General features: G+C 39.3%; 1 protein-coding gene across 1 annotated transcript in view; it reads left to right on the top strand.

The window, feature by feature from the left end:
* RELN (reelin) overlaps window positions 1-27,147 on the top strand; it is a 279,441-nt gene that overhangs the window by 34,958 nt on the left and 217,336 nt on the right. Inside the window, 1 exon segment of the mRNA XM_032687702.1 lies at window positions 10,899-11,009. Within this exon segment, the coding sequence (XP_032543593.1) occupies window positions 10,899-11,009 (111 nt within the window).

Below are 27,147 nucleotides of genomic sequence, written 5' to 3'. Positions count from 1 at the left end.
AAGAACGTTGTGTGGTGTATTTTGATTTGAAAATCATAGAATCATTTTGTTGGAAATTATCTCTAAGATTGTGAGTCCAACCATTACCCAGAACTGCCAAGTTCGCTACTAAACCATGTTCCTAAGTACCACATCTGCATAGCTTTTAATACCTCCAGGGGATGGTGACTCAACACCTCCAGGGCAGCATCTTCCAGTGCTTGACAGTTCTTTCATTAAGAAATTCTTCCTAATACCCAATCTAAATCTCCCTTGGTGCAACTTGAGGCCATTTCATCTTGTCCTGTCACTTACTATGTGGAAGAGACGACTCCCCTGTTGGCTAGAGCCTCCTGTCAGGTAGTTGTAGAGAACAATAAGGTACCCCTGAGTCTCCTTCTTTCTCCAGGCTAAACACCCCCAGCTCCCTCAGCTGCTTCTCCTCTCAGACTTGTGCTCCAACCTTTCAGCAGCTCCATTGCCTTTCTCCTGACATGCTCCAGCACCTCAGTGTCTTTCCCAGAGTGAGGGGCCCAGAACTGAACACAGGGTTTGAGGTGTGGCCTCAATCAGTGCCAAGTACAGGGGAATGATCAGTGCCCTGTACTGGCCACATTATTCTGATACAAGCCAGGATGCCATTGGCTTTCTTGGCCAACTGGGCACACTGCTGCTCATGTTCAGCTGGCTGTTTATTGGTATTCCCAACTTGTTTCCTCTGGGCGGTTTTCCAGCCATTCTGCCCTGAGCCTGTAGCACTGCATGGGGTTGTTGTGACCCAAGTGCAGGACCCCACACTTGGCCTTGTTGAACCTCACACAGTTGGCCTTGGCCCATCGATCCACTCTGTTCAGATCCCTCTGCAGAGCCTTCCTGCCCTCCAGCAAATAAACTTACTCGCCCAATTTGGTGTCATCTGCAAGCTGACTGAGGGTGCACGCGATCCCCCCGTCCAGGTCATTGATAAGATATTAAAACAGAACTGACCCCAGCACTGAGCCGTGGGGAACACCACTTGGAACTGGCCACCAACTGTGTTTAATACTCCATTCACCACCACTCTTGGGCTCAACCATCCAGCCAGTTTTTTACCCAGTGAATAGTGCACTTATTCAAGGTATGGGCATCCAGATGCTTCCTTGTTCTTGAGTAGTACTTGAACCTCATGCATTTCATGATATTGCTCATTGTAATCATGGGTCTATAAGAGGAACTTGTTTCTTTCAAGCCTGAGGTAAACATGTTCAACAGTCTGGTTTTGTTGTATGCTTCCTTAGCTAAAATTAGAGACAAAAGTTCTTGCAAATGTTAGATACTACTGAGTGATAATAAATTCCCAGTAGTAATTATACTTGCTCTCTTTTCAAGCCAGCTTTCATTTCCTTGTTTAATGCTGTTGTTAATTGTGTACTGAGAGTTTGTTGTCTTTTGAGGACAACAGAATAAAAGGATTGACCAACTCTTCTGAAAATCTGCACACTGCAGTAATATTCAGACCTTCTAAATAATTTATTGAGAGCACAGCCAACAATAGGAAATTTTCATGTATGGGTATCAAACAGGCAACCTCACATAAACTTGAAAGGCATGAAAAATAAGGTTGAGGCTTCAAAACAGGGGGTCAATATTCTCAGGCTTGAGAGTAATAAAAGGTAATCACAATTACATTTAATCTGGTTTTTTTGAAAAATTTTATGTTGGCACATTTCATAGAAGCATGACACAAATTTGAATTTGAAGCTTAATAAGGAGATTGGTGGTTGCTGAATATGGACACAAACCAATTTCAACATAGACCAATAACCAGGCTTGTTTCATACCCTTTGTATCTGCTGAGGTCTGAAATGACCATCTCTCTTCCCATCTGTTCCTGGGACTTTGGATAAGAGAAAGAATATGCTGTGACTGAAAAAATACATTTCACAATCATTTAAGTCTAACCATCATGTAAATACTGTTAAAGCATAATTGACTGGCTGTTATATTATGGTATTAATTCCCATATTAACAATAGTTTGTTGCTCAGAGGTGTATTTTAGTAAATAATATGGCTGGACTTGTGTTTATTAAGCTAAAAATATGAATAACTATCCTCTTTAATCATTATAGAAATGATATTTAGATGATCATTCTTGTCTTGGCTATGGTGCACAATATAATCAGTGGTTGAATTTTGACTATTGGTGGCTTCTGCTAGACACCATTTTTGAGACATAGATGATGTACATTTTGTGATACCAATTTTATTTCATATCCAGTTTATTGTTTTTACTGCTTAAAGTTCATTAATGCTATTCAGGGCTCTATGAGTGTATCAAATGGAGTAACAGACATTTGTTGATGCCCTTTGGAGCCTTTTGGTACTATAAGTGCTTGCTAAGTTGCTAAGCATTAATGATATATTTGGCATAACACAAGAAAGAAGATAAAGATAGTCATTGTCTCCAATGTCCTCGGGTGAGCTCTGGGTGCTGGGATGCTTAATTCCTGCTCAGTTTCCCTCTGATGTGGGGGATAGTTGGACATTTAAACAAACTGGATAATTAGGTTACTCTGTGTGAGTGGCTCTTGGTGGGAAAAATCTCAGTTTAGCCATCTTCATTGTTGACATCTACAGCTGAGCTTTACAGTCTAGGCTTCCTTTATAGTCAGTGGGGAGAATCAGGCATTTCTTCAGTGTGATTCATCTGGTCTGTTTTAGACATCAACATTAGGGTGAGATTTACAGTCTAAACTGGGTGACACAAATAGATATGATGTTCTCTGGAGCTTTATATAGCAGTAACACATATTCACTGGGCCACTGACTGAAACCTCCATCTTCTCCTTCCAAGAAGGCTGGCCCAACCAGAATAGAGAGCATGCCTCTTTCTGTGCCAACTAGTAGTCACTTTTTCCCATACAAAATGCAATGCCTGCAGCTAAGGGAGAGTGGCTGGGCCACACAGGCACTGGTGTTTAAAATAATTTTGAATATTTCATTGGGAAATTCAGGTTTGAATCCTCTTACCTAGGCAAGAGCCTTACCCATCTGTTGGGTTTTAGCAGGCTGCTATGACGACAGCAGCCAGGCTTACCTCTCCTCTGTCAGGTCTCCAGGCTGTGCCAACATGTTTGGTGATGCCAGCTGGAACAAAGCACCTCACTGCTCAACGTGGCCAAGTTTTTGGTGGCTTTGAGTATGGTCAGAAACATATTTAAGTTAGGGATTTTGATACATAAGAAGTCAGACTCTCAGGTCTCATATTGGAAGTCTGTTCACAGGTCTGACTGTTGGACTCTTCACTTTTAGTGAGGTGGGAGCTCTGAAGCATCTCAAACCTCACAAAAAAAATGTGACCAATCTTTCATAGTTTAGGGATATAAGAATAAACACTGCTTATATGCTGCTGATGTCATTGCCACTGTCTTGTTATGTCAAAAAGTTGTTATAAGTAGTGTCTCTGCAAATAGTTCTTTCACAAGGCTGATAGGCTACTCTTTGCATCAATGACAAATGATGTCTCTGTATATCATGTTACTGACATCTTGCCACACGTCCACAATCTATTTTCAGATCTCTGTTGCTCATTACCAATTTAGGAAAGGATTTGAAAAGCTATAGAGACAAAGATTTGATGGAGTTTGGGGCAGAAGCACTGAAACGTACTGTAATGCAAAGAAATACCAGATCTGATTTTTAAGCTGCCTAGAACAAAGTTCAAAACTTGTCCGTTTTTATTCCCCTCCTTCCAAGAGTAATTACTAACTGGAGTTATTGGTGAAGGCATCACAGGTTAGAGATGCTGCTTTTCTGTGCACCTTCAAGAAAAGTTCACTGGTGTTGTTGTGGATTCAGTGCTTTGGAATGGGCTTCAGAAAACCAATACCTAAGGGAAAATGCTTTCACAGTTGTAAGAGTGCCAGTCTGTTTGTTTAACCATGCTGAAATGTCTTTCTTTTTTGTTTTCTTCCCACCTACTTGAGGAAAATCAAAACCAGTATGAGTAAGAATCCTGTGGGTTTTGTACTTTGGTTTTGTCTGGAGATGTGGAGACCTGTGATTCATACAGTTCTTGCATATCTGTCTGGCATTCATATTTGAAATAGCTGCATAATTATGAATTTCGTGATTTTGGGGTTCTTTGAAAGCAAAGTATTTCTTTGAGCAGTAAAAATTAGTTGATGTCACATATATATCACTAATCTTTTAAAAATTTCTTTTTAATAATTAGGTTCTGACTACAATTAGGTGTATATACTTCTGGATTCTTGTAACAATGCATTCTCCACCAATCATTTACAAATAAATTAATCAGCACACTATTTTAAACGCGTGCCTGGTAAACTTGAATATTTATAGATTGATAATCACTGTGGTGTCTTAACAGTGGACCTTTAAATAAGGCATCAGGGCTTATTCTCTTTTACTAGCAATTTAATCTGTAGTTGGCATTTCAGGGAAGGTCTGGTATTTTAAGGATTTGGGCTTGGCATTGTCTGTGCCGGGCACCACTAAATGCTGGGATGGGTTTACACCCGTATCACTTGTGTTTGGCATTGCATGATGGTAACATAGAGGTTCCATTGCCTAAAAGAGAGGGGACCAACTTGGAAGGGACAAATATCTTCCCTGTGTTGAGGAGATTGAAGGAGACCTCGTTGCAGTCTACAACTTCCCCATGAGAGGAAGTGGAGGGGCAGGCATTGATCGCTTCTCTGTGGTGACCAGTGACAGACCCGAGGGAACAGCCTGAAGCTGAAGTCAGAGGAGGTTTAGGTTGGATATCAGAAAAAGGTTCTTCACCTAGAGGTGGTTGGGTGTTAGAACAGGCTCCCCAGGGAAGTGGTCACAGCACTAAATCTGCCAGAATTCAAGAAGCATTTGGATGATACTCTCAGCACATGGTGTGACCCTCGGGGCTGTCCTGTGCAGGGTGAGGAGTTGGACTTTGATATCCTTGGCGGGTCCCTTCTAACTCAGAATATTCTGGGAATGCAGTGTGATGTTGACAGTCTTTTCTGTATTGATGTTAGCCTCCATTCCTTTTGCAGTACCTGCAGCACTGAAAGGGACAGAGGCCTCTCTGAACTGTGCCACTGCACGCCTGACTTGAATTACTTGGAGGCCAGCATATTTTTTAGGAGTGAAGCAAAAGAAACCCAAAAGAATTACTTCAGTATAAGTAATTTATTTCCTGAGAGGAAGGTTTCCAGCCATGACTCAGGTGTGCAATGATGCAATATTACAGTTTTATAAGGAACTGACTTTGACCTTGAGAAGAACCTAAAAAAATGCCTTTCAGTGCTTTGATGCAAGAAGACCTCATTTTGGGAAGTCCACTGTCTGTGGTGATCCCATTTCACATACCAAAATTATTGTCTTTTTTCTTTATGGTATACGAAAGGGCAGTTTTATACTGTGGTTATAGGTCTCGACTCACGTAAATCAGCATGTGGGACTCAGTATGTGGGGCACCACAGATCTTTGTCTTTATAAATTCCTTCTTGAACTCTATTAAATCTCCACTCATTTGGTTTCCTGTCTTATATCTATACATCTACATCTAGCCCTTTCATTGCCCTAAAGTTTTTTAACTCTGTGACTGTCATCAACAACAGCTGCAAATTCTGTGGAATTTCTGTATGTATCAGCCCTCTTAGTGACGTTTAGCTGATGCTGAAGAGCAGCCAAAATTGGTAAGACCTGTCAGTGGCAGGTATCTCCTGAGATGATCCCCTTCCTCCTCCTGGCACTTTTTCTGCTCTTACAGTTTAGATGCATTGGCTATATTTCAAAGCATTTTGAGTATCAGTCAAAATACATCTGCCGTTTCAGAGAGTGGATCAGTCCCTCGAGAGAATGTAAGGCAAATTTATGCAATTACTTACAGTGATTAATAGATTTCTGTAATAGTATGCAGTATGTGTAGCATATAACACTGGAAACAGTGAAAGTGATCTTCATATAAATAGCATGAGTTTCTTAGAAATATCTGACTGTAACTACAGTTTAAAACCCACTTTGTCTTTCCTGTTATGCTACTGGATATATTCTCATTATATAATATTCCCATTATACCTATGGTATAATTTCAGCAGCATCTTTGCAAGCCTCCTTCTTCCTGACCTGCTTCCTCCTCGAGACATGTCAGCTCCTGGCATCGCCAGAGGCACTGCTGTTCCTTGTCCCACAGGAGGCACCAAATCCAGGGCTCTCTCTCAGAACTTGTCATGGAAGTGCGAGGCGCCTCTAAAAAAGGCTGCTGCATCCCCTCCCTTCCCAAGGAAATAACACCAAAGCTTTCCAGAGATGGTGGCACTGGCAGGATGAGGCCAGTCTGTGTGCTCACTGAGACAGTCCCTTTAGTGACTTCAGGTGACCACAGCAGTATGTATGTGCTGAGTATGCAGGGAGATGAAGTCAGCAACAAAGTCAGCAACTCTCCAGGTTTTTTTTGTGGACAGTTGATTTGAGGGCTTCATGATTCTCAGAAACAGAGTTTGGGAGCACAGCCATTGCACAGAAAGAAGGGTGAGGCAAAAAGGCACTGGAGGATATTTCTGTGGTGTTTTCCAGCCCCAATATGATTTTTTTTTTTCATGGAGCCATTTCCTTTTACAAAAGAAGCTGAATTTATTCACTAATCCATGTGTTCCTACCCATGTGTTTTGTGGACAGGAGTGTTTCATATCCATCATGCAAACCCTGTTCACTTATTTAGAAAGTGGACTAGGAGTGCACAGCGGGTTGTCACTGTGGCTGTTGACCAGCACGTGAGGCTGACACGCACTTCATTGTTGGGGTTTACATCTGGTCTTTCTCCCCAGTGACTACATAAGTCCCTTGTACTGAACCTCTCCAGGGTTTCCAGGCTCCTGCTCTTGGCTACTTTGTCCAGCTGTGGTCCCCTCTTCCCCATTGCTCCCTGTTTTTTCTCCAGAAAAGTTTCTCTTCCCCTATTCTCTGTACTGGTTTCCAAGTCACCACCTAGTTCTCAGGCCTGCTTTTGTGTCTCCTAAGATTAAGTTGTTGGTGATGGTGCTGGTCAAACTTTAGGAGCAATTTCATTTTTGTGACATTTTGCACGTTTCTCAGCCTTCTGAGAAGTGAGATTCTGAATTGAAATTCTGAATTCTCATCAGAAGGCTCAGACTTTTGATAAAGATCCCTCTCTTCCCACCTTTCTCTCCAACCAGCAGACATGACCTCCTGCTTTAAAACACTGAGAAACTTTCCAGATCAAAACATCAGCAGAAATGATATCTCCACAAAACACTTCTGCTCCAGCAAACCATATAGCTGGACTAAAATGTGCTTCATGGGAGGTTTTTCAGCACACTCTATTAGTAAGAGTGCTCAAAGAGTACTAAATGAGGACAGAATCTCCACAAATATTTAGATACTAAAAATGAAAATGCCTCTGTTGAGCATGTGTGAACTCTGATTTTCTTTTTGTGTGTATAAATGTAATACAAACAAATATAAAATATAATTTGTCCAAATTTGGAGGAAAGCTCTCACATTTCAGAGCAGAAGAATTGATGAAAGCAAAGGACACTGGAATTTTTCATCCAGGGCAAAACATTTTCCTCTAACCTTATCTCAGAAATGAATAAAGTGTTTTGATGGAATTCCTTCTCCCTTAAATAATTAAATCAGTACGAGGCAGACACAATGAAAAAAAAACAACCCAAAAGGTCCAAGAGAGTAAAAACTGGCAAAGATCTCAGGAACTGAAAATAGAAGGAAGTGCTAAGCAACTTTTAAAATAGTTGTTATCAGCTTTGCCTCTAAAATTTGCAGTGTGCTGCTGCCTGATCAGTAGGTTGTTCCCAAATGCAGCTCACATGCGTTTCTTGGGAAGATGTTCTCAGTCCCTCTTACTGAGCTATTTTAAAGCAATTGAAGGCTTCCTACCTACCTCTGTACCATGGGATATCTGCTCCCATCCCGCGGTTGAGGGCAGAGGGGGATCCCTGCTTGCCCTGGTGCAGCAGCCAGGAGGGCACAGGGTGCTGCTCTGTGTGGAACAGCAGTGTCCAGCATATCCCCTGCCTTACTGATCAGTCCCCAGTGACAGGAAGGGCTCCTCACTTCTTCACTCACTCAATTCTCCTACCAAGAAGGGTATTGTGCAGGATGGAGCAATGCCTGCTTAGACTTGTAGAGGAGACTCACTACTGTGCTGCCATGGGTTGGGTACCACTGTTGGGTGCAATGGGACAGTGGGTGGGGCTGGGTGTGCCCTTTCAGATGTTTTCCAAGGTCCTGGTAGCTCATGCCATTGGTCCTTGCTTCTGAAGTGCCAGATATTTGGCATCAACCGTATATGGCATGAGCCAGTGTAAAGACAGAAACACAGAGCCTGGTGGATGGAACCTCAAAGGAATCTTATTGCTTTTGGAAGGAGTATTTGAGAGCCCTCAGTAACAAACACTACTCCCTACCTAAAATCACAGTCCTGTTGCCGGCTGTGCATTAACACAACTTTCCTGTTCTTGGTCATTATCACTTGGCATGGTGTGTGTTTTCTTCCATTTTACGGGAATTTGATGTATTTCACCAGTGGGTAGTAAAAAAAAAAATCATCACTGAGAATGTCATGATTAATTTTTTTCCTCTTGAAGAACTATGAAATTATTCTGAAATATATGACATGTGATATAATAACAGCCTAGTGCTCTGTTTTTAAAAAATGTGCTAGAGGCATTGTGCAGTTTCCCAGAGGCTTAATGAGGGAACCATACTGTGTTGGAAATTTTTCAACAATAAAAATTGACCTCTTACATGCTTATGTAAAATGAGGGTTGACAATCACACAAATATGTCCAAAGTCAATACAGATGTTGTGAAATATCACTTCTTTCCCACAGAGAAACTGGTCACCTGTTCACAGTAGGCTTTTGCATTATATTCTATCCCGTAAGGAATAAGATGCTTCCCCACAGGGAAACAAAATGGCAGCAAAGTACTGGCCCGGTGCCCTTCTATCAGTGCTTTCACTGACTTTTTTGCCAAGTCTTCAAAAATAACACATAGGCATACTTTCAACATATGTTTTGCCTCTTTGGTGGTTTAAAGGCATAAAGGGAAGAAAAGGTCATATATTATTCACCACTTCATCATCAAATGCAGGAAAAGTTCATTGTTTGCTTTTTTGATTTCTTTACACTCCCTAATACATCTTTTATTTTCTAAAAAATCTAGTGTCTTTTGCTATTCTTTTGAGATGTATCAGAAGTGGCCTCTTCTTAAAAATTGAGCATATGGCTCTGAACCTGCATCTGAATTCAGGGAAGTGTCTATTGCAAAACACTGAAATTGGAATCATGGGAGCAGAAAAGTTGGATTCAGGATTTATTCAGCGTACTATTGAATAATCAAAGAAGGAAAATAATTAAAGAGTTGAAGATAAATTAAATGTGGTAAATATTGTTCCTCTGCTCAAAATAAATTAAGCCACTGTCAACATTTTTATGTTTTTTAAGTATTAACACTAAGTTTAAGCCAAATGTGTACCACAGAGGAAACATTTAAATCATTATTAGGATTTAAAAAACTTAACTGTTTCTCTGCTTAATGTGTATCACCAATGAATGTCTTATCAGTCTCCTCACAGTACCTTCCTTCAGTGCCCTGGCCAGTCACTGGCTCATGATGTTCCCACCAAGAGAGAGCAATATAGGGAGGTAGAATGTGATTTAGGGAGAGATCAGAGTTTATCAGCAATCTCTGTCAAGCACCAATCTCTCTGAGTTAAGGGGGTAGAAAGGACTGGAAGTATGAAAGCAGAATGAGCATGGTAGCTGAGGCCTTGATGCATCTTCAATGTATGAGGCTGCAAGTCATAAAACTTCATCAGGGAGATCTCCTTGCTGGTTCTTTGCCCTTGTAATGCAATTAAAAAACAGAAAAAACCACCTACATGGTTAGGCCATAGATTTGCAGTTTATCCATTATTAAATTTTATTATTTGATTAAATATGGGTAAAGATTGTGGAAAAGGATGATGATAGACAGACAAAGGTGAAGAGACAAAGAGAACATTTACTTCATTGAGCTAATTAATTCTTTTTTTTGTTGGTAAAATTTCCTAGTTCTGATTTTCAATTCAGAGGTATGCAACCTAATGTCACAAAAAATGGACAGGAGATTATTATGAAGCAAAGAAGGTTGCACACTGCAGTAGGATTAAAGAAGTCATTCTGGCCATAGAGGAGATTGCATTTATATAATAGAAAAAACCTAAAGCTTCACTTAATAATTTAAGTCTTTCTAAGATAGAGCTGGTAAAGCTGATGTTAAGTATACAAAGATACAATTTGAAACATACCAAAGTAAAAATATGAGAATTAGTGTGTATGAGAATTAAAGAAATATTGCAAGAATTGTCAATTCTAACAGAGAACATATAGATTCCAGTGTTACTTTTAGTTGCTATTTGTTGTTTTCTGCTACTACCTGAGAATCCCTTAAAGATACATTCCTGAGCTGTTTAAATACACACTATCTGGAATGGCTCAGATGGCCATATGACTTCAGTGTGTAATACTATAATATGCATGATAACCATAACTTGGCACTCTGTTTAGGTCCAGAAAGAACAGTACCATAATCCTGATTATTTCATTGCATTTACTATACTCTAATGTCTTCAAATTGCTTACAAGCCATATATGCTTATGCATATATGCATTATTTTACTAACTCATTGTCAATTTAGTGTATAGCATGGTTTTGTGCTTCTGGCAAAGGCAACTTCTCAAGAACCAATTTAAAGTAACAGAACTACCATAAATATTGGGGAAATTTAAATGGATTCACTGGACTGTATGATGGGATCTCATTCAAGAGAAAGAGCCTGCTCACAGAACATGTATAGGATCTAAAATACTGCTTATAAATATTTACAGATATTTTATTTCTCTCATTTCAGTGACTATTTCAACAAGTACCTTCTTTGATGGCTTACTGGTGACTGGGCTCTACACATCTACCAGTGTTCAGGCTTCCCAGAGTGTTGGTGGTTCCAGTGCTTTTGGATTTGGTAAGTCTAGTGTAATTTACATTCTGCACCCCAAGGTAATGAATATTGCTTGTACAGAGGACATCAATAGCAACACAATTACTGAAACAGGTTAATTTAGGCTGAGTAATCAATAATGCATGGAAGTAAGTGGGAGTCAATGAGATAAGGCAGTGGTGGCTTTTAGACAGCTTTTATTGCTTCCTGCACTTATCTTTGCTCAGCCCTGGTACTAGTATGCTGGATTATATAAATTTCAAGAGAGAAAACCCTCAGCAGCTAAATTGTTCTAAATAGCCATTTCTAAATGGTGTGACATTTTGTATAAACTACAGCATTTAGCCCAAAGCCTCTAACTGTCCTTGGGCTGAAAAAAATGTTTCCTTTTAGCTTATGTCAACCAACTTTTTCCATTCACTTAATAACATCTTCCTTAAAACCGGAATGCTGATCAAGATATTTTATGCAACAATTATTTTCCATGTAGGAAAAAGAAAGAATTGTAGTAAAAGGGGTATGATAGGCTTTGTATAATTATTATGTATTTCAAGTTCTGCTGTAGCATCTAGCAGTAGCAGCTGTGCTAAGGACAACCATTTTTGAAAAATCTCTTCTAAATTTGTGAAAGTAATTGACAGTTATACCTTCTGTAGTTTATTATTTGGGGAGCATTTTTTATATCCTTATCAATAATTGTAAGAATTATGTTCCTCCAATTGGAGGACTCAGTGACCCCTACAAGCAATCTAGGGTGAAAGTACAGTATGGGACACCAGCTGCACTGCACTTGCAGTAGTATGTTTAAATGTTAATTTTGTCTGTTCGGGTTAGAATTTAGTACTTTCTTCATAATAACCTCTCATGGTACTTACTTTTGTTATAATGCATGTGGAACATGAGCGCTCCGGGCATCTGAGTGTCATCCAGCAGACATATATCTGCTTTTAAATGAATGAATGCAATGTAAATATCACATTATTTAAAACTGTATTGAGGAATAATTTGAGAATGGCTTTGCCTCTGTGAATAACACCACTGATCAACCTCTTGCTCAGCCTTTCAAAGGGAAGAGCATGGCTGGCCCAGGTATTTCATGCCTTATGCAAAAGGCACTGAAAGATTCTCTTTTCTGGAAGAGGTTGTACTGCTGTTTCTTCTTTCACAATGTAGGCTTTACAAGGTGAATAGAATCTGATGGAGTAAGTGAGACAGAGAAAATTTATCAATGTGAAATTTTTGGGATAGTTAAGTTACTGGCAAACAATTATCTTGCCATAAAATAGGAGTTTGTATCACATCATTAGGAAGAGCATGGCAGACTCACTAGGCAAGGTATACAGGTCATGTTTAATGCATAAAATATTTAAGAATGACAGTTAAGCAAAGTTTTAAGAACCTAAATACCTCTATGCATTTACGAAGTATGTTTGTACTTTTCCCTAAATGTGTAACTTTGCTGGTAGAGCAGGGTTGTTACAGTGGATGTTTTACTGAGATACATGTCAAAGTAACGTGATATATGACAGGAAGAAAGTTGTGGCCTTTTTTAACTTGTCTCTGGCTCTTGATGTATTACATTCAGTCACTGTAAGATAACCAACAACTAAACTTGGTGGTACGTGCTTTCTGCAATCCAGAAGAAGCTCCAAACCTGCAGGCTGGAAAAATACAAAAGCCAAAGTGAGGCAAAAGCATTCATGCAGAGTCAAAGCTACTTCATTTTGCTTGTCGATACAACTTCTCAATATCTTGCCTGGGGAGATCTGATGCTCTGCCTTGAACATGCCTCCATCTATGTCAGGGGAAAAACGGCTGCCATCTCTGACCCTTTTTTTTTTTTTTTAACTTTCTGTGGGTAAGCTGTAGGGTCAGTTGTGTTACAGCTGTTAGTTATGAAATATTTTAAATAAAAGTCTCATTTTGCTGTTTTCTTTGCTACTTCGTAAGCTTGTACATATATTGAAAAAACCCCCCGTCTGAATGTTTCATAACAGATGATGCTCATGTGCAGTGTCTTTGAAGTCACAGGAAAAAGTAAACAGTGAAGGAAAAATGGCAATGGCTTTTAAACTTAATTTTATATGAATGCTCAATCCATGAGGTTCTGATGGCTCCCAGGGCTGAGAACTACATAAAATTTTCCTATCTCTACTGTTTCAGTGAGAGATGAGAAGGCTGGCTCATTCCAAAACGCATTTAGCATGTAAATGATACTCTTTTTAAAATTATTTGGTAGTTTCAAAAATTAACAATATTTTAAAATCTACCATTTGCAGTAGAAAAACAGAGTAGTCTCCACAGTATTTAGTAAGTTGTTTAGTAAAATAGTAGGTGGGAATGACATTCTTTTGTTTTCTGAAGAAAACATAAAGCACTTTTTCCAGAAACCCTGGATCCATTTGTTGTGTCATCATTTCCAATCAATAAAGAAGCTGTTTTCTCCTTTCCAGCAAGTGATTGTGATGCTCAAGTTAGATTTACCTTGCTGGAAATTATTATGATTTTTTAATGTCAAGGACTAGTCAGGTTCAGAGACCTCGATTCAAAGATTTATGTGGTTTATCACAGATTAGATGGGGGGGGGTGGCAAAGCTGGGCCTTTAAAAACCTGAGATAGTAATATTCTGAAATTGGGTTGATAGTGGTTGCTTACGGTGTAGGGAAGAATATTTTTTTCTCCCTTGCAATATTACCATTGAAATGGTCTTGTCTGTCTTACACAGGAGGTCACACCAGATTATCATAATCTTCCAGACTGCCTGATAATATGAAGTCTCCCCAACATACATATATCTGTCTTCTGTGCTATAAATTACTGTGTTGTGGCTACAATTATCTTTTAATTACCCAATTTAGGAAGTTACTCGATGGAGACACAAGAAGCTTTGAAGAAAAAAGAAAATATTTTAATTCTAAGGATTATGTTCTCTTTCTTTATTAGTACATATTGTGTAGCCAAAGAAATAACTCCTGGTTTCCTCTGTGAGATTAGAGTGACATGAAGCTTGCCAAAATTTTTATTTGGAAACTTTCTAACAGTTTTTTTAGGGAGAAATATGTGAGCTTTTGGGCATAAAAGTTGCCTAGTAACTTACCTCGTCATAAATATTAATGTTTTGTCCCAGGCTGAACCATTGTCTGGGTTCAGGTTAAGGTAAAACTAAAAACTGTAAAGCTAATATTAGAACTGGGATAAAATGTGTGTGCTTGAAACTTCACCAACCAAGCTGGGAGGATCCTTTAGCAAAGAAACGATCCTCAATCGTAACTTTTAAGAGGAGCATTTCTTTCTTCTTTAGATTCCCTGATACAACAGATACCCTCCATTGCATCTCTCCAGTATAATTTCCACTTTCCTCTCCTGATCAGTGTGGTGTGTACCTGGGAATGTTCCCACGTCCCTCACCATTGCCTGCTGAAGAGCAATCCCACTCTTTGTCTGCCCCTTTCACAAGCCACACTGATACCCCTAAGTGTTATTCACACCCTGTCTCTGGAGACATATTTTGGACTCCCGTGGGATCTCTTTATCCATAAGTGTTCTTTCCTTCTTCTGCACTGTCTCTGAGGCTTGTTGTTGGTGTTTGGTCTTTTTTCAACAGCCTGGGTCATCTGGTTGTGCTCTGGGTTTTGTCAGCCCGCCAAGACTAACCTCCCATACAGCCAGGATGTCCATACAGTCACTTAGGGGCTCTCACTGCTTGATTTATCCAAATATATGAGAGAAAAGTGGGAGGCAGTAGTTCTAAAAAAACATGTTAGAATGCTATAAATGCAGTGGTGGGTTTGATGGGAATGATTGTTTGCAAATGAGACTAGGGATAAATTGTTTGGTGGGTGGTAGGGGTACCACTCTGTACCTTGACCTAAGTACAAAAATACAGCTTGGCTTCTCCAAAGCCACGTGCACTGGAGAGAGAGGAGCATGGGATCATTTCTACAATTAAAGGAGAAGATTACAGCATAATCCCCCAGCAGCGATAAGGAGCGCTGTGAGCTGAGGACCTGAATCTGTCTCATTACACAGGATCATCCTGGCTGACAGGCTGGTTGAGCAGGCAGATATGCTGGGCTGTGCACATCAAAGCCTGCCTTTGACCTGCCACTCACACTGCATCTCCACGCATTCGGGTTCTTCCCAAGGCTTTCCGGTTCCCTGGTAGGTTTTCACATCATGAATACAGGACAAATTATATTTAAGTTTGGTGTAATTAGTTTCTTACAAACTACAGTGGAAAACATAAGCCTTTATAGCTAAGCCCCAAACCCCTAATTTATGCAAAATCATAATTACTACAGTGATGTTTACCTTTTAATGAACATGGGCTTAACAAATAATTTCATGATAACATTTGGATATGCATTAATCTTCCAATCTAAATTGGAAAGGTCCTCTCAGAAGTTCATAGGCTCTATTGTGGTGGAGACAGTGGATTCCAAGCTCTTATTACACTGGAAAGTTTTGCCACAAGCCTAATTGGATAACAGAAAGTTTTTGGTTTATTTTCTGTGTAGGTTTATACAACTTGTAATTTATGACCTCTTAAAGCAGATGCCTCTATTCTACTGTGACCTCATAAACTGCTCAAGAAATTTAGGTTTTGTTTAACTCTATGGGCTACTTCATAAGAGACTATGAGAGTGATGTTACCTGATAACATTTTAGTGCCTGAACCTGTATCTGCTAGAAAGGAAAAAATAAAAGATGAAGTATCATATTGCAGTCTTTCCTCTTTTGCAATTCTTTGTTTCTGTACTGTGAAGATTTAAAACAAACAAACAAACAAAAAACCCAACCAACCAAAAAAAAAAAAACCAAACCAAAACACTCTCACTAAAATAGTTACAAAAATACTTTGAAATATGGTGAATAATAAATTTCCTAGAGGAAATCCTGTGAAGACCAATCACCAGAAATAATGTAATGCCAAGTAAATGATCTTATACCTCTATTTTTTTATATTCTGTTGCCTTTTGACAGGATTAAGGCAGCCTTCACATAATCCTCTGTTTGGTATTTTGGTTACATATGTGTTTGCTTAGCAGACCAAACCCAAAAATCTCTCTCGATTTCTAGATGAACGATCGTTTTGATCTGGCTCTGTATGAATTGGGAATTGGGGAAAAGGATAAAAGTGTTTCTAGGCCCCTTGTCCCCTTTGACTCTGAGCAGCCTTAGGACAGAGTAACTGTAGGTGGATGTCATTGGTGATGCTGCTTGCTGTTGGTTTCATCTGCAGATGAAGAAGAAAAAAAAGGGTGGCTGGGGTGGCTGAAGGACACACGCAGTGTCGGGGTATCACAGAAAATGTGCCCCAGCTCTGTCAGTGCATCAGTCTGGACATGCTTTGGAGGCATCCGAGGCTCCCACTGCTCCTGGATGTGGGCTGTGGTTTTGAGCTTTCAGAGGCTTGGTTTTGTCATCAGTTTATGTTCAAACACTGATGCTTCTGGGACAATGTTTTGCTTTCAGATTTTGACAGATAAAGGAAAATATCCCCCACTAACATTGTGAGATGGAAAAAGGCCAACTGTTGCATTTTTCTTGTTAGGTGAGCCTATAAAATTGAACCCCCCTGCTCACTCTTTGCCTCTCTGTGCTTGTTCACAGCTCTAAAAAGTAAGGAACAGTCGGTAAATGACAGCTCTTAAGAAAGTTTTCAGCTATGTACACACGACTGATCTTGAAGTGCTGTTTTGTAACTCACTGAAATTGCTCTAGATCCCTGGTTTACTTTGTGACAAGCCAAATGGGCTCCAGGACCCTCCCTTCACACCAGAGATACTTGCCAGAAACCAAACAGATGGTAAACTAGGAAGAAATGACCCTCGGCATTCTCATTAGAACAGTTGGAGAAATTTTAATAAGCCCCCATTTGCCTTGTGGTGTATCTAATACCCTTTGAACTACCCTTTTTTTTTTTTTTTTTGTTACAAGTCAACTACTGCCATGTATATTTTAATGGGGGTTATCAAATACAATTTGCCCAGAAGATGTACCAGCCCTCTGCCGCTAATTAGTAAAGTTTAAATAATCACTGAGTTCTGGAATAATTGGAAAGAAACACTGGTTTTTCTGCCAATGCATAATTACCAATTAACAGGAAGATAAAATGTCTGTATAGCAGTCATATCTTGGAGAATTTGTTAACAGTCAATTAAATAGTGAGTTAGTGCCAAACTGACATTGGTCAAGAAAGTTTACACTTGAGTTTAGTTTTAAGATACTTCCCCCTACAAATGATATGTAAAGAAACCATAATGTTGATAAAACTTTCAAAGTATGTGTGTCATGATGTTTAATTACTACTTAAATAATCTTCATGGCCAAAAGTTGACCATTTCTACAAGTAATTGACTATCATGTGTGCCTTTTGGAAAGGGTTTCAGATTTATTAACACAGCATATATTCATTATCATAGGCAGTAATTACCCATGCTTGCCTGACAAGGAACTGTATCCCCAAATATTTTAACTGCTGAGGAAGAAAATTCCCCACATGTAATTGGATAAGGCAGACAGAAGTTCCCCAAAGTTGGAGGAACAAGCTAACCAGAGAGCGAACCTACACAGAAAATACTTAAACTGGCCTAGTTTTAGTTTCTAGTTGAGCCCAATCCAATCACCCTGAAAACTTTTACCCTTTTCTACAGATACTCTTGAACTTGTCAGGTTTACCTTAACCCCTACCATGGCAGCAGCAGCTCTTGGACATCAAAATCCAACTTTGCCTAATCTCTTGAGGAGCTCTGAGTTAGTCCACAATTTAGTATTCATAGAAGTGAGTGATGAGGTCTGCTCCATAACTTATTTCAAATATCTTTGGAGCATTATGAAGATGACAGTAAAATACCTCAAGCTTTTAACCTTTTAAATATACCTATGGCTTCTGCTAGTATCTGTGTGGTCGAGGTTGAAAAGGAGAATGAACCTCCATGGAAGTGGCACATGTAATGTTCTTGTATTTGTTAGCTCTGAGTAGTGGGTGCAGGTGGTTGTTTAATGCTACAGGCAACACTTAATGCTTTGCAGATGAGATCAGAGGTGATCACTGCATTGGAGATGCAGAGGAACGTTTTCCAGTGTGGCAGTGCTTGTAAAGGAGCCCCTGGAGTTTTTAAACAAGAAAATGCCTTTAGAAATAGTTTTACATAGCCAAATCCAAAGTGCTAATTGAAGTGTTGGGGCCAATTTTGGTCCAATTTAGCAAGTACATTTATTCAGCAGTGATGTTGTTTCAGGCCTTATATACATCCATTTTTTCCCCTGTGTGGCCAGAAACTGGCATGGGGGAAAGTTAGAGCATAACTGAATTTTAATGTGATTTTTTTAATTGCATTTTAATTTTTTATAAAATGCATGTAGTAAGGAACTAATGTAAAAGTTTGTGACCTGATCAGGGTTTTTGCTGCCTCATACCTCTGAGAAGATCCTGATCTCAATACAGTGAGGATTTAATTCAAAATATATTAAGAGATTAAATATTCAATGTTAGTTTTTTTCTATACTAATATTATTGAAAGTAATTTGTAACACTTTCTAAACTGTAAAAATTGTAGGTCCTTTTAATAATGGAAAATAATATATAAATAGATACACACAACCCCATATATATAGACATATGCATTTGTTCCTCACTCTCCTTTTTTCATCCTATTTTCAAGTACCATGTTCAACTGGTGCACTTCGAGTGCTGTTAACAGCCATATTCCAAATTTTTATTTTTTGTAAAAAACTGGTGCCAGCTGGAAAAGGATCTGGGTATACTGGGTGACTGTCAGCTGAACACAAGCCAGCAGTGATGGCCCAGATGGCCGAGAAGGCCAGTGGCATCCTGGCTTGTGTAAGAACTAGAGCGTCCAGAAGAACCAGATCACTGATTGTCCCCCTGTACTCAGCACTGGTGAGGCCTCACCTCGAATCTTGTGCTCAGTTCTGGGCCTCTCACTACAAGACACTGAGGTGCTGGAGTGTGCCCAGAGAAGGGCAATGGAGCTGGTGAAGGGACTGGAGCACAAGTCTGATGAGGAGTGGCTGAGGGAGCTGAGGTTGTTCAGCCTGGAGAAAAGGAGGCTCAGGGAGAGTTTATTGCTCTCTACAACTGCCTGAAAGGAGGTTGTGGTGAAGTGGGAGTCATCTCCTCACCCAGACAACTAGTATAAGGACAAGAGGTAACAGCTTCAAGTTGTGCCAAGGATGGGTTTTGTTGGATATTAGGAAAAATTCATCACTGAAAGGTGGTTAGGCATTGAGAGAGGCTCCCCAGGGAAGTGATGGAGTTACTATCCCCGCAGATGTTCAAAAAAGGAGTAGACGTGGCACTTCGTGATATTGTTTAGCGTGTATGGTAGTATTTGGTTAAAGGTTGAACTTGATGATCTTGGAGATCTTTTCCAACCTTAATGATTTTATGATTCTAAATCTTGCCTTAAAATCCATCTTATCTAGTTTTTGTAGGGGTAAATTACTCATTTTTGGCATGGATTAGAGAAATGTCAATGTATGACTCAATTATCTTTTGTTATTATTTATTTTCTTATTATATTATTTTCTTAACAATAACATTTGTCCTATTTGCTCAACAGTTAGAGCATGATCTCTAAAGCAAGGACTTTCTTCTTTATTATTCTGTACAGACATGCTGGAACAATAAAACCCAATCTTTACTGTTCATGACTGTTATTATAATGTGGATAATAGCGCATAAAAGTCAAGGAAAAATGAATTAAGCCTTCATCAATCGCACTAGCAATAACAAAATACTTTCCCCTCTAAAAGATGTTGCCATTATGCTTTGAGAGCTCCATTCAGCTGTATTGACAGGCTGCAGTTGCATGGTAACTTGTAGTAACAGAGGTAACTTTAACAAAGTAGGGGAAAAAGGGCCATCACCTAGAAATTCAGGGTCATCTTAAAACTGCATTCTGTGTCCGTGTTCCTCAAGAATATATTGCACAAATGTTCCCATGGCTGCATGAACTTCACACTGCCAATGTGCCTGCCTGCGTAGCTTCTTGTCCCGAGCATGTTTCTGTGATGCCTGATTGTCATGTGTTGTGCTGTGGCAGTCAGTCAGAGCCCCTTCTTCTGACTTTCCTGTTGTGCCAGGCCTATTATTTTCCCCTGCATTTTGTATTTATCAGGAGGTGATAGCACATTCAAGCTGAAATTACTGGGCTCTTGGACTTCATCAATTAAGATGCATTGAAGCCCCTTGCAAATGTGAAATTATATTGGGAAACGGTTATTATTGTAATTTCACAGACAAGTTTGTAAACTGATTTCTGGCATATTATGACAAGCAAATGTTGTGATCCGACTGCTTCCCCCATATTTGGCAATTTATTGTATTTCAAAGTGGAGTTGATTACATGTGGTAAAAAATCAGGCTTATGGGAAAATGGAGCCTAAGAGACCTCTGTTAAATCCTGATCATCACCTGTCCTACTAGTTGATTTCACTGTTTGCTTGTCTGTTATCAGTGTTGTGACTGATAATCGTTTGTGTGTTTTCAGAGATGGTTCATATGAAAAATCTGCTCCAGGTCTGCTAAAAGGAATATCCCAGTTTTCAAGAATATACCAGTGGAAGGCAATTGCTGTTTGTAGGGAACGATTGGTATGGTTGCATCTTTCGGATACTAAAACATGTGAACTAGAGAAGGAGGCTACCAAGCTCATGCTGCTGTGAGGCACAGTGGGAGCAGGGCCAGCTCCTTGCTCTCTTGGTACACAGAGGGAAGGGCAGAGCCATCATCAGCAGTATTTGTAGGTGGAGAGAAGAAGGGATTACGCCTTTACATGGGCACGAGTCATGCTTACAGCTTGTGCCACAGTTAAAACAGATATTAGCTGATTACAAAACATCGATGAGGTCAGAAAATGTGAGGTTAATTTAACGTGACGATTGTAAAGAATCTAAAATGCATTTGCTTGTATGCGAGCACGACCTCACAGAAGTACAAGTCAACCCTGAAGTGATTTCAGTCCAGTCATCCTTGCTACAAAATCTCCAGGAAGAAAAGTGCAGAACTTCACATGAAGCCCTTACTCCTAGAGGTAGGGTTGTTCCTCAGTTCTGCTCTGCTGGATTTGATTACTGAATAAAGTCCATTATTCCAGGGTGTTCGTGTCAGTCCAGGTGTGACTTTGCACCTTATTTTTTAAAGTTCTTGAAAGAGAGGGAGAAAGAATGATGATTTTCAATTTCTTTAACAAATATATGTGTTATAGTTTAAAAGTTCATCCATTGCTTGAGTTTAATTATTTTCGGTCACCTACTGGACCTACTGTCTTGTGAACACTGCCTTTTGCTTCTGAAAAGAAAAAAATATGCCTTTTAGCTCAAAACTATACATTAAAGATATTGAAAGCCTTGAACTAGGAATTATTTACATTTATCAAATGAATCAGCCTACTGGAATTCTTATCTCATTTCAACTCCTAGGAGAAATAACGCATTTATTAAAATTGGTGCAGTCTGTAACCAAAGGAGTTGTATCGACATAAGCCTTAGCTTGAGCTATTTGAATGCTTGAAGGAAAAAAATATGCAGGAGAAATCCATGAGTTACACAAGGACTCATTGAAGGAAAATACAGATACTTAGCAGCTGCGTGAGAAGGCTGTTTTGTGGGGGTTTTTTTGGTTTTTTTTTTTGGTTGGTTGGTTTCTGACAACCTACCCCCTCAAATAAAATTAAATTGAATAGCTGAATGTTGAAACATCTCGTGGTGTTTTGGGAAGATGTGATTTGAACCAAAGCACCCTTATTAAGCTCTAGTTTATTTAAATAAAACTGTTTAAGCAATTACTTGACAAGGCTGTTTTGGCAGCATTACAGGAAGTGTTGAAACGTTTTACATAGCAGATTATTAATAAAGTCAGTATTTTGCTCCTCTAACACTCTGAGATTTGCTATATGTCTGTTTCTGGATAAACTAGTGACACAAATATTTTGTGACACTGGAGTCATGCTCCAGTCATATGGCATCACAGTCACCTTGACATTTTCTGACATACTGGAAGGATGATGTAATTATTAGAAGGCTGAATCAATAAATGCTGACAGCATTAGCTGTTAAGATGAAGAATATGAACATTAACGAAGTCTAGATTAAAAAAATAATCTTTTAGAACTGTTTCATCCTTCAGGTTTCAATTTTTAGAAGGATTAAGTTTAAATTTTTAATTTTGATGTGAGTAGTGAATTTGTTGAAATATTCCATCTGCTTGCTCAGCCCATATATACATTAAGCTCATAATTTTCTCCCTGTAAATGAAATTTTGCTATTTTTAGATTCCATAATGAAGGTCTTGGTAGAGATTTCTCCTGTTAACTACTGATTTAAATTTATCACTGAACATGTAATAAGTAATATCACAGGCACTAGTGACCAACCAGTAGTCATAATTCACTCAAACAGGCAGCTTTGTGATAACCTTTGCTTAAGGAGGGCAAAGATGTAATGAACTCTTTAAAAAGTCTTTAGTCATAATCTGCCAAGAGTTCAACCAAAATAAACTTGGATGTGCTTTAGCTGCAGTTTTCCCTGAGACTATCAAAGAGGTGTGTTCTAGTTCTAATGGAAGTTTGGGTAAATATTTGCTCTGAAGAATGTATCAAATAAATGTGATAATCTAAAGGACTTTTGCTTAACATGAGACAACTAAATGTTTATTTGTTCTCCACTGAATATACTGACCAGGATATGTAAAATTCAAGAATATTTTCTATCCTGGAAATACTTTTGAGGAATTAAATTACAGATTTTTTTACACTTTTAAAACCAGGAATGTTTAAGGTTTTCTTCTGTGCTTTACTCCTAAGTGGATCTCCTCAGCCTATTTCTGAACATCTTTTCATTAGGGGCTTCTGTTTTGCTGTGTGTAACTGGGGACTTTGGCTGCCTGGCTCAGGCATTCACACACATCAGTGCTTTCAGACGCCCCATTTTCCAAGGACAGAATGAGGCGCAAAATACTTCTGAAGATGCAGTTTTCTGATGCTAGCTGCTGTTCATCCAGAGGAATTTTGAAAGACATCTGTCATATTCAGTTATGGCAGGGTGTTGTGGTGAGCACTTTACATGAAAAAACCCTTGATTCAGGGAACTTATAGGGTGGAATAGATTGGCTCATGGAGACTGAGGGACTTTTTAAAGTAGAACATTTTACTGCAGAGCATTCTGATATAATAGCATACGAAGCATTTTAAATTTAATTGATTGGGATGTTCCTTAGAAATCTAGCTTTTAAGATCTAAGCTGTCATAAGACATGTATAAAGTTTGTTAGAAATGTGCAGTCGTTGACAGGAAAAAAGTTGTCTGCTTCAAGTAGGTTACAAGAATATTAGACATTTAATACAGAGAAGTTGGTGGTGTGGTATCTCTGGCCCATAGCCAAGGGCTTCCATCTGGTAAATTTATCGTCATAGAATGGCCTGAATTGGAAGGGACCCTAAAGATCTTCTAGTTCCAATGCTCCTACCATGGGCAGGGACACCTTTCACTAGACCAGGTTGCTCAGAGCACCTGAGCAAGTGTTCAACCTGTCCTTGAACACTTCCAGGAATGGGACATTCCCAACTTCTTTGGGCAACATGTTCAAGTGCCTCACCACCCTCACAGTAAATAATTTCTTCCTAAACCTACTGTCCTTCAGCTTGAAGCCACTCCCCCTTGTCCTGTCACTACATGCTCTTGTAGTCTCCCTCCATCTTTCATGTAGGTTCCCTTGAGGTGTTGGAAGGCTGCCACATGTTCTCCCAGACCTGTTCCCCAGGCGGAACAGCCCCAACTCTCTCAGTCTGTCTTCATAGGAGAGGTGCTCCATTCCTCAAATCATCTTGGTGACCCTTCTCTGGACTCATTCCAATAGGTTGATGTCCTTCCTGTGCTGGAGACCCCGGAGCTGAACACAGTGCTCCAGGTGGGGTCTCATGAGAGCAGGGTAGAGGGGCAGAATCCCCTCCCTTGACATGCTGCCCACACTGCCTTTGATGCATCTCAGGACACAACTGGCTTTCTGGGATGCCAGTACACATTGCTGGGTCATGTCCAGCCTCTCATCCACCAGCACATCCAAGTCCTTCTCATTAGGGCTGCTCTTGATCTGTTCATCTTCCAGCCTGTATTGATACTGGGGGTTGATTAATTACTTGAGTTAACATCCAAAGCATAAATTTACAAATTGATCAGAAGGAATGGACTGTGGTGTTTGCCTTTTAAGTAAAATACTCACAAAACTCTGACGCTGGTTAAGAGCCCTTCCTGTCCCTTCCCCAAAGATGAGGTAAGGTTAGCTCACAACTGGTTAATTTTCTTTGGCTTTTCTGTGACTGAACTTTACAACATTGACATTTGTCAGTAAAATATGGAGATTTAAACTGTGTATTTATGAATAATGACCTAGGGAATTTTGGTATAGTTCCAACTCAGTTTTGAGTGTAAAGCAATAATTGAATTACAGATTTTTCCATTTAAGAAGGAAATCCAGAATTTTGTTTTCTGACATAAACTGTTTCAGAAGAAAATGTTGGGGCTTGTATGAATTCCCGATTTTTCCCCTTCTATTCTTGTCTTTAGGAAGGCAGATACTGACTAATTATAGTCCCAAGCAAAAAAGTCACCCTAAAGAGATTTAAAAATGTCAGCTGGGCCAGGATGTACATTCAGGTATCTCAGAATAGGAATATCCACTACAGCCCCCTTATGCTCAGCCTGAGGTCAGATTCAACCATTCATATCCATAGACCTACAGCAAGTGGAGGTTCCCTATGCCATCACCCCTTTTCCAGCACCTGCCAGAGGTGGAACCCCATCAGGTCTGGTATCTCTTGGATGCCTCAAGCATCTTGGATGGTACTAGACATCAGTGTGTGGTAGATACAACTGGTGACATGTGGGGATTTAATGTCCTAAGGTGGACATGCGTCCCATGCCATGGGCTGATCCGACCTCCATCAACTGCAAGGAGCCGAGACCCTTCAGTCATGCACAGGCACGACAGGCGCTGTCTCCTCCTGGACTGAGTCTCACCCTGGCTTTTTTCCTTCAGAGACTCAGGGTATTGTCTAGTTTTGGTAACAAACAACGTCATGCCAGCCTTGGGAGTAGCTAAAGTGCAGATATGGTTTCCTTTAAACGTAGCTTTGAAGTTACAGGAAGCAACTTTTTTTTATTTAATAAGTGAATTTATTTAAGTGAAGTTGTATTTAATGTCATCTTGTTGGCACAGGGTAAGAAAAAGGAGGAAAGGTTACTGTTAACACAGTTTGGTTTTATGCTGGCTGTGGAATTTGTGCTATTGCAAACCCTCTAAAGTGCTTTCTCAAAAGCTGATGTAGAAGAGTCTCGCCAGGACAAGTGGCTTTTCATGCATTGTTTTATTGACTCACATTTGATGGTTTCTCATGTGTATTTAAAGGCTGAATTCCAGTCTCTAGGGAATGACTCAAAAGCATTTAATTTTGAACTGAATTGATTTGCAATTTCTAGCAGAGGCATCTGCTGACCGGTTATGAGAGGGTCTTGGTTCTTGAGTACTATCTATTGTAATCTTAGGCATGCTTTATTTCGAGCTTCTGTGCTTATACTAGATCTTTTATTGTAGATAAATGAAATGAAATATAAATTATCTTCAAAAACAATGCCAGTTATTTAAAAAAATCCCACCCAACTATGAAAACATTTAAAGCAGTGCTCACTTCCACGAATCACAATCTAACAAAAGATTCTGTTCTGTCTTTATTTTCATTGTCTTTCTTAACTGAAAAAATTACCTCCTTGTTTTACTACTAAAAGAAAATGTACCATATTCCCACTACTTTATTTGTCACAGAAAACCCAAACCCCAAACATCCTGAAGGCAAGTAGTTGCAGCAGAGAAAAAAACATGAACTCAGGAGTCATTAAAATGGGATACAGTCAAGTGGATATTTTCAGAGGAATACTTGAAGGCATGGTTTCATGAGTTGCACAAGCCACATGAAACAAGAAACCTTGTTTCTAATTTCACATGAACATGTGAATTATTATTATATTTGAATTATTATTATTATTTTTGAATTAAACTAAATTCATGAAAACTTAGTAATAATTCTAAACACAGAGGAACTTGGACTTTAAATCTCCATCCCTTTTATTTGTTTATTGAAGTGGGTTTTTTTTAAATACAGATCTACAGTTTTCAGATATCCAAGTGAGAAGCTGTCAATCTAATTAGAGCAGTGATGGCATTCAAGAAAGCAAAAACTGATAACATAGTTGGAAGATATAAGTTGTTTAAAAATTATTCTAATCAAGGCAAAATAGCTTAGAGTCTTCATAAGTAGATTTTGTATTCTTTTGTACCCTGAATACAATTAATAAATCTGAAGCATTTCAGGAAACCAGTGTAATGAAATGACCTTTTATGAAAAACAGGAGGGATTGGGAAGAAAATACACGACCATACTGCAGCTAGATTTTTATTAAAGCACTGCTTCATCACTTCCTATGCAACTAGAAAAAGTACCTGCAAGCAGCATTTATTTAAACAAGTCAGACCACATTAAGTTGAACAACTATTAATAAATACTGACTTGACTTTGTGGCAGAAGCAGTGATTCCTACTCACATAAAGTACAAGAGAAACAGTGAATACTCATTTGATATCCAGGTAATACTTATTTTTGGCAGCATGATCTATATACTATCTATTTGTATAGGCACATTAGCACAAATCTGCTTAATCATGTTATTTTCAGTGTAATTTGAGCTTTGCTTTGGAAAAAATAAATGAATGATTATGGGGATGGTCCTGTGCAGGGTTAAGAGTTGGACTTGATGATCCCTGTGGTCCCTTCCAACTCAGGATATTCTATGAATCTGTGATTAGTACAGTTTTTAAAATGGACTTCTGACATGAGGAGGAAAGCCTGTAAACTATAAATAGATTTAATTTTCTTTCCTTTAAGAGAAGATAAGTTATTCAAGATATCAACCTCAGGGCATGACCACAATTTAAGCTCAAGGCTATTTTCAGCAGGCTCTGCAGTCTTGGGAGGTTTGGCTCATTTTGACACCTGCACCCTGTGGTGCCAGTGAACCATCCCCATGAGGGAACCTTTCAGTTGGCTCTGGTCCCTGGTGCTGCAGGAGCCATGACAATGATGCT

Source organism: Chiroxiphia lanceolata, chromosome 5, assembly GCF_009829145.1.
Source record: "Chiroxiphia lanceolata isolate bChiLan1 chromosome 5, bChiLan1.pri, whole genome shotgun sequence".
NCBI classification, from domain to species: domain Eukaryota; kingdom Metazoa; phylum Chordata; class Aves; order Passeriformes; family Pipridae; genus Chiroxiphia; species Chiroxiphia lanceolata.
The sequence above is the reverse complement of the archived record's forward strand: the minus strand, read 5'-3'. Positions and strand labels throughout refer to the sequence as shown.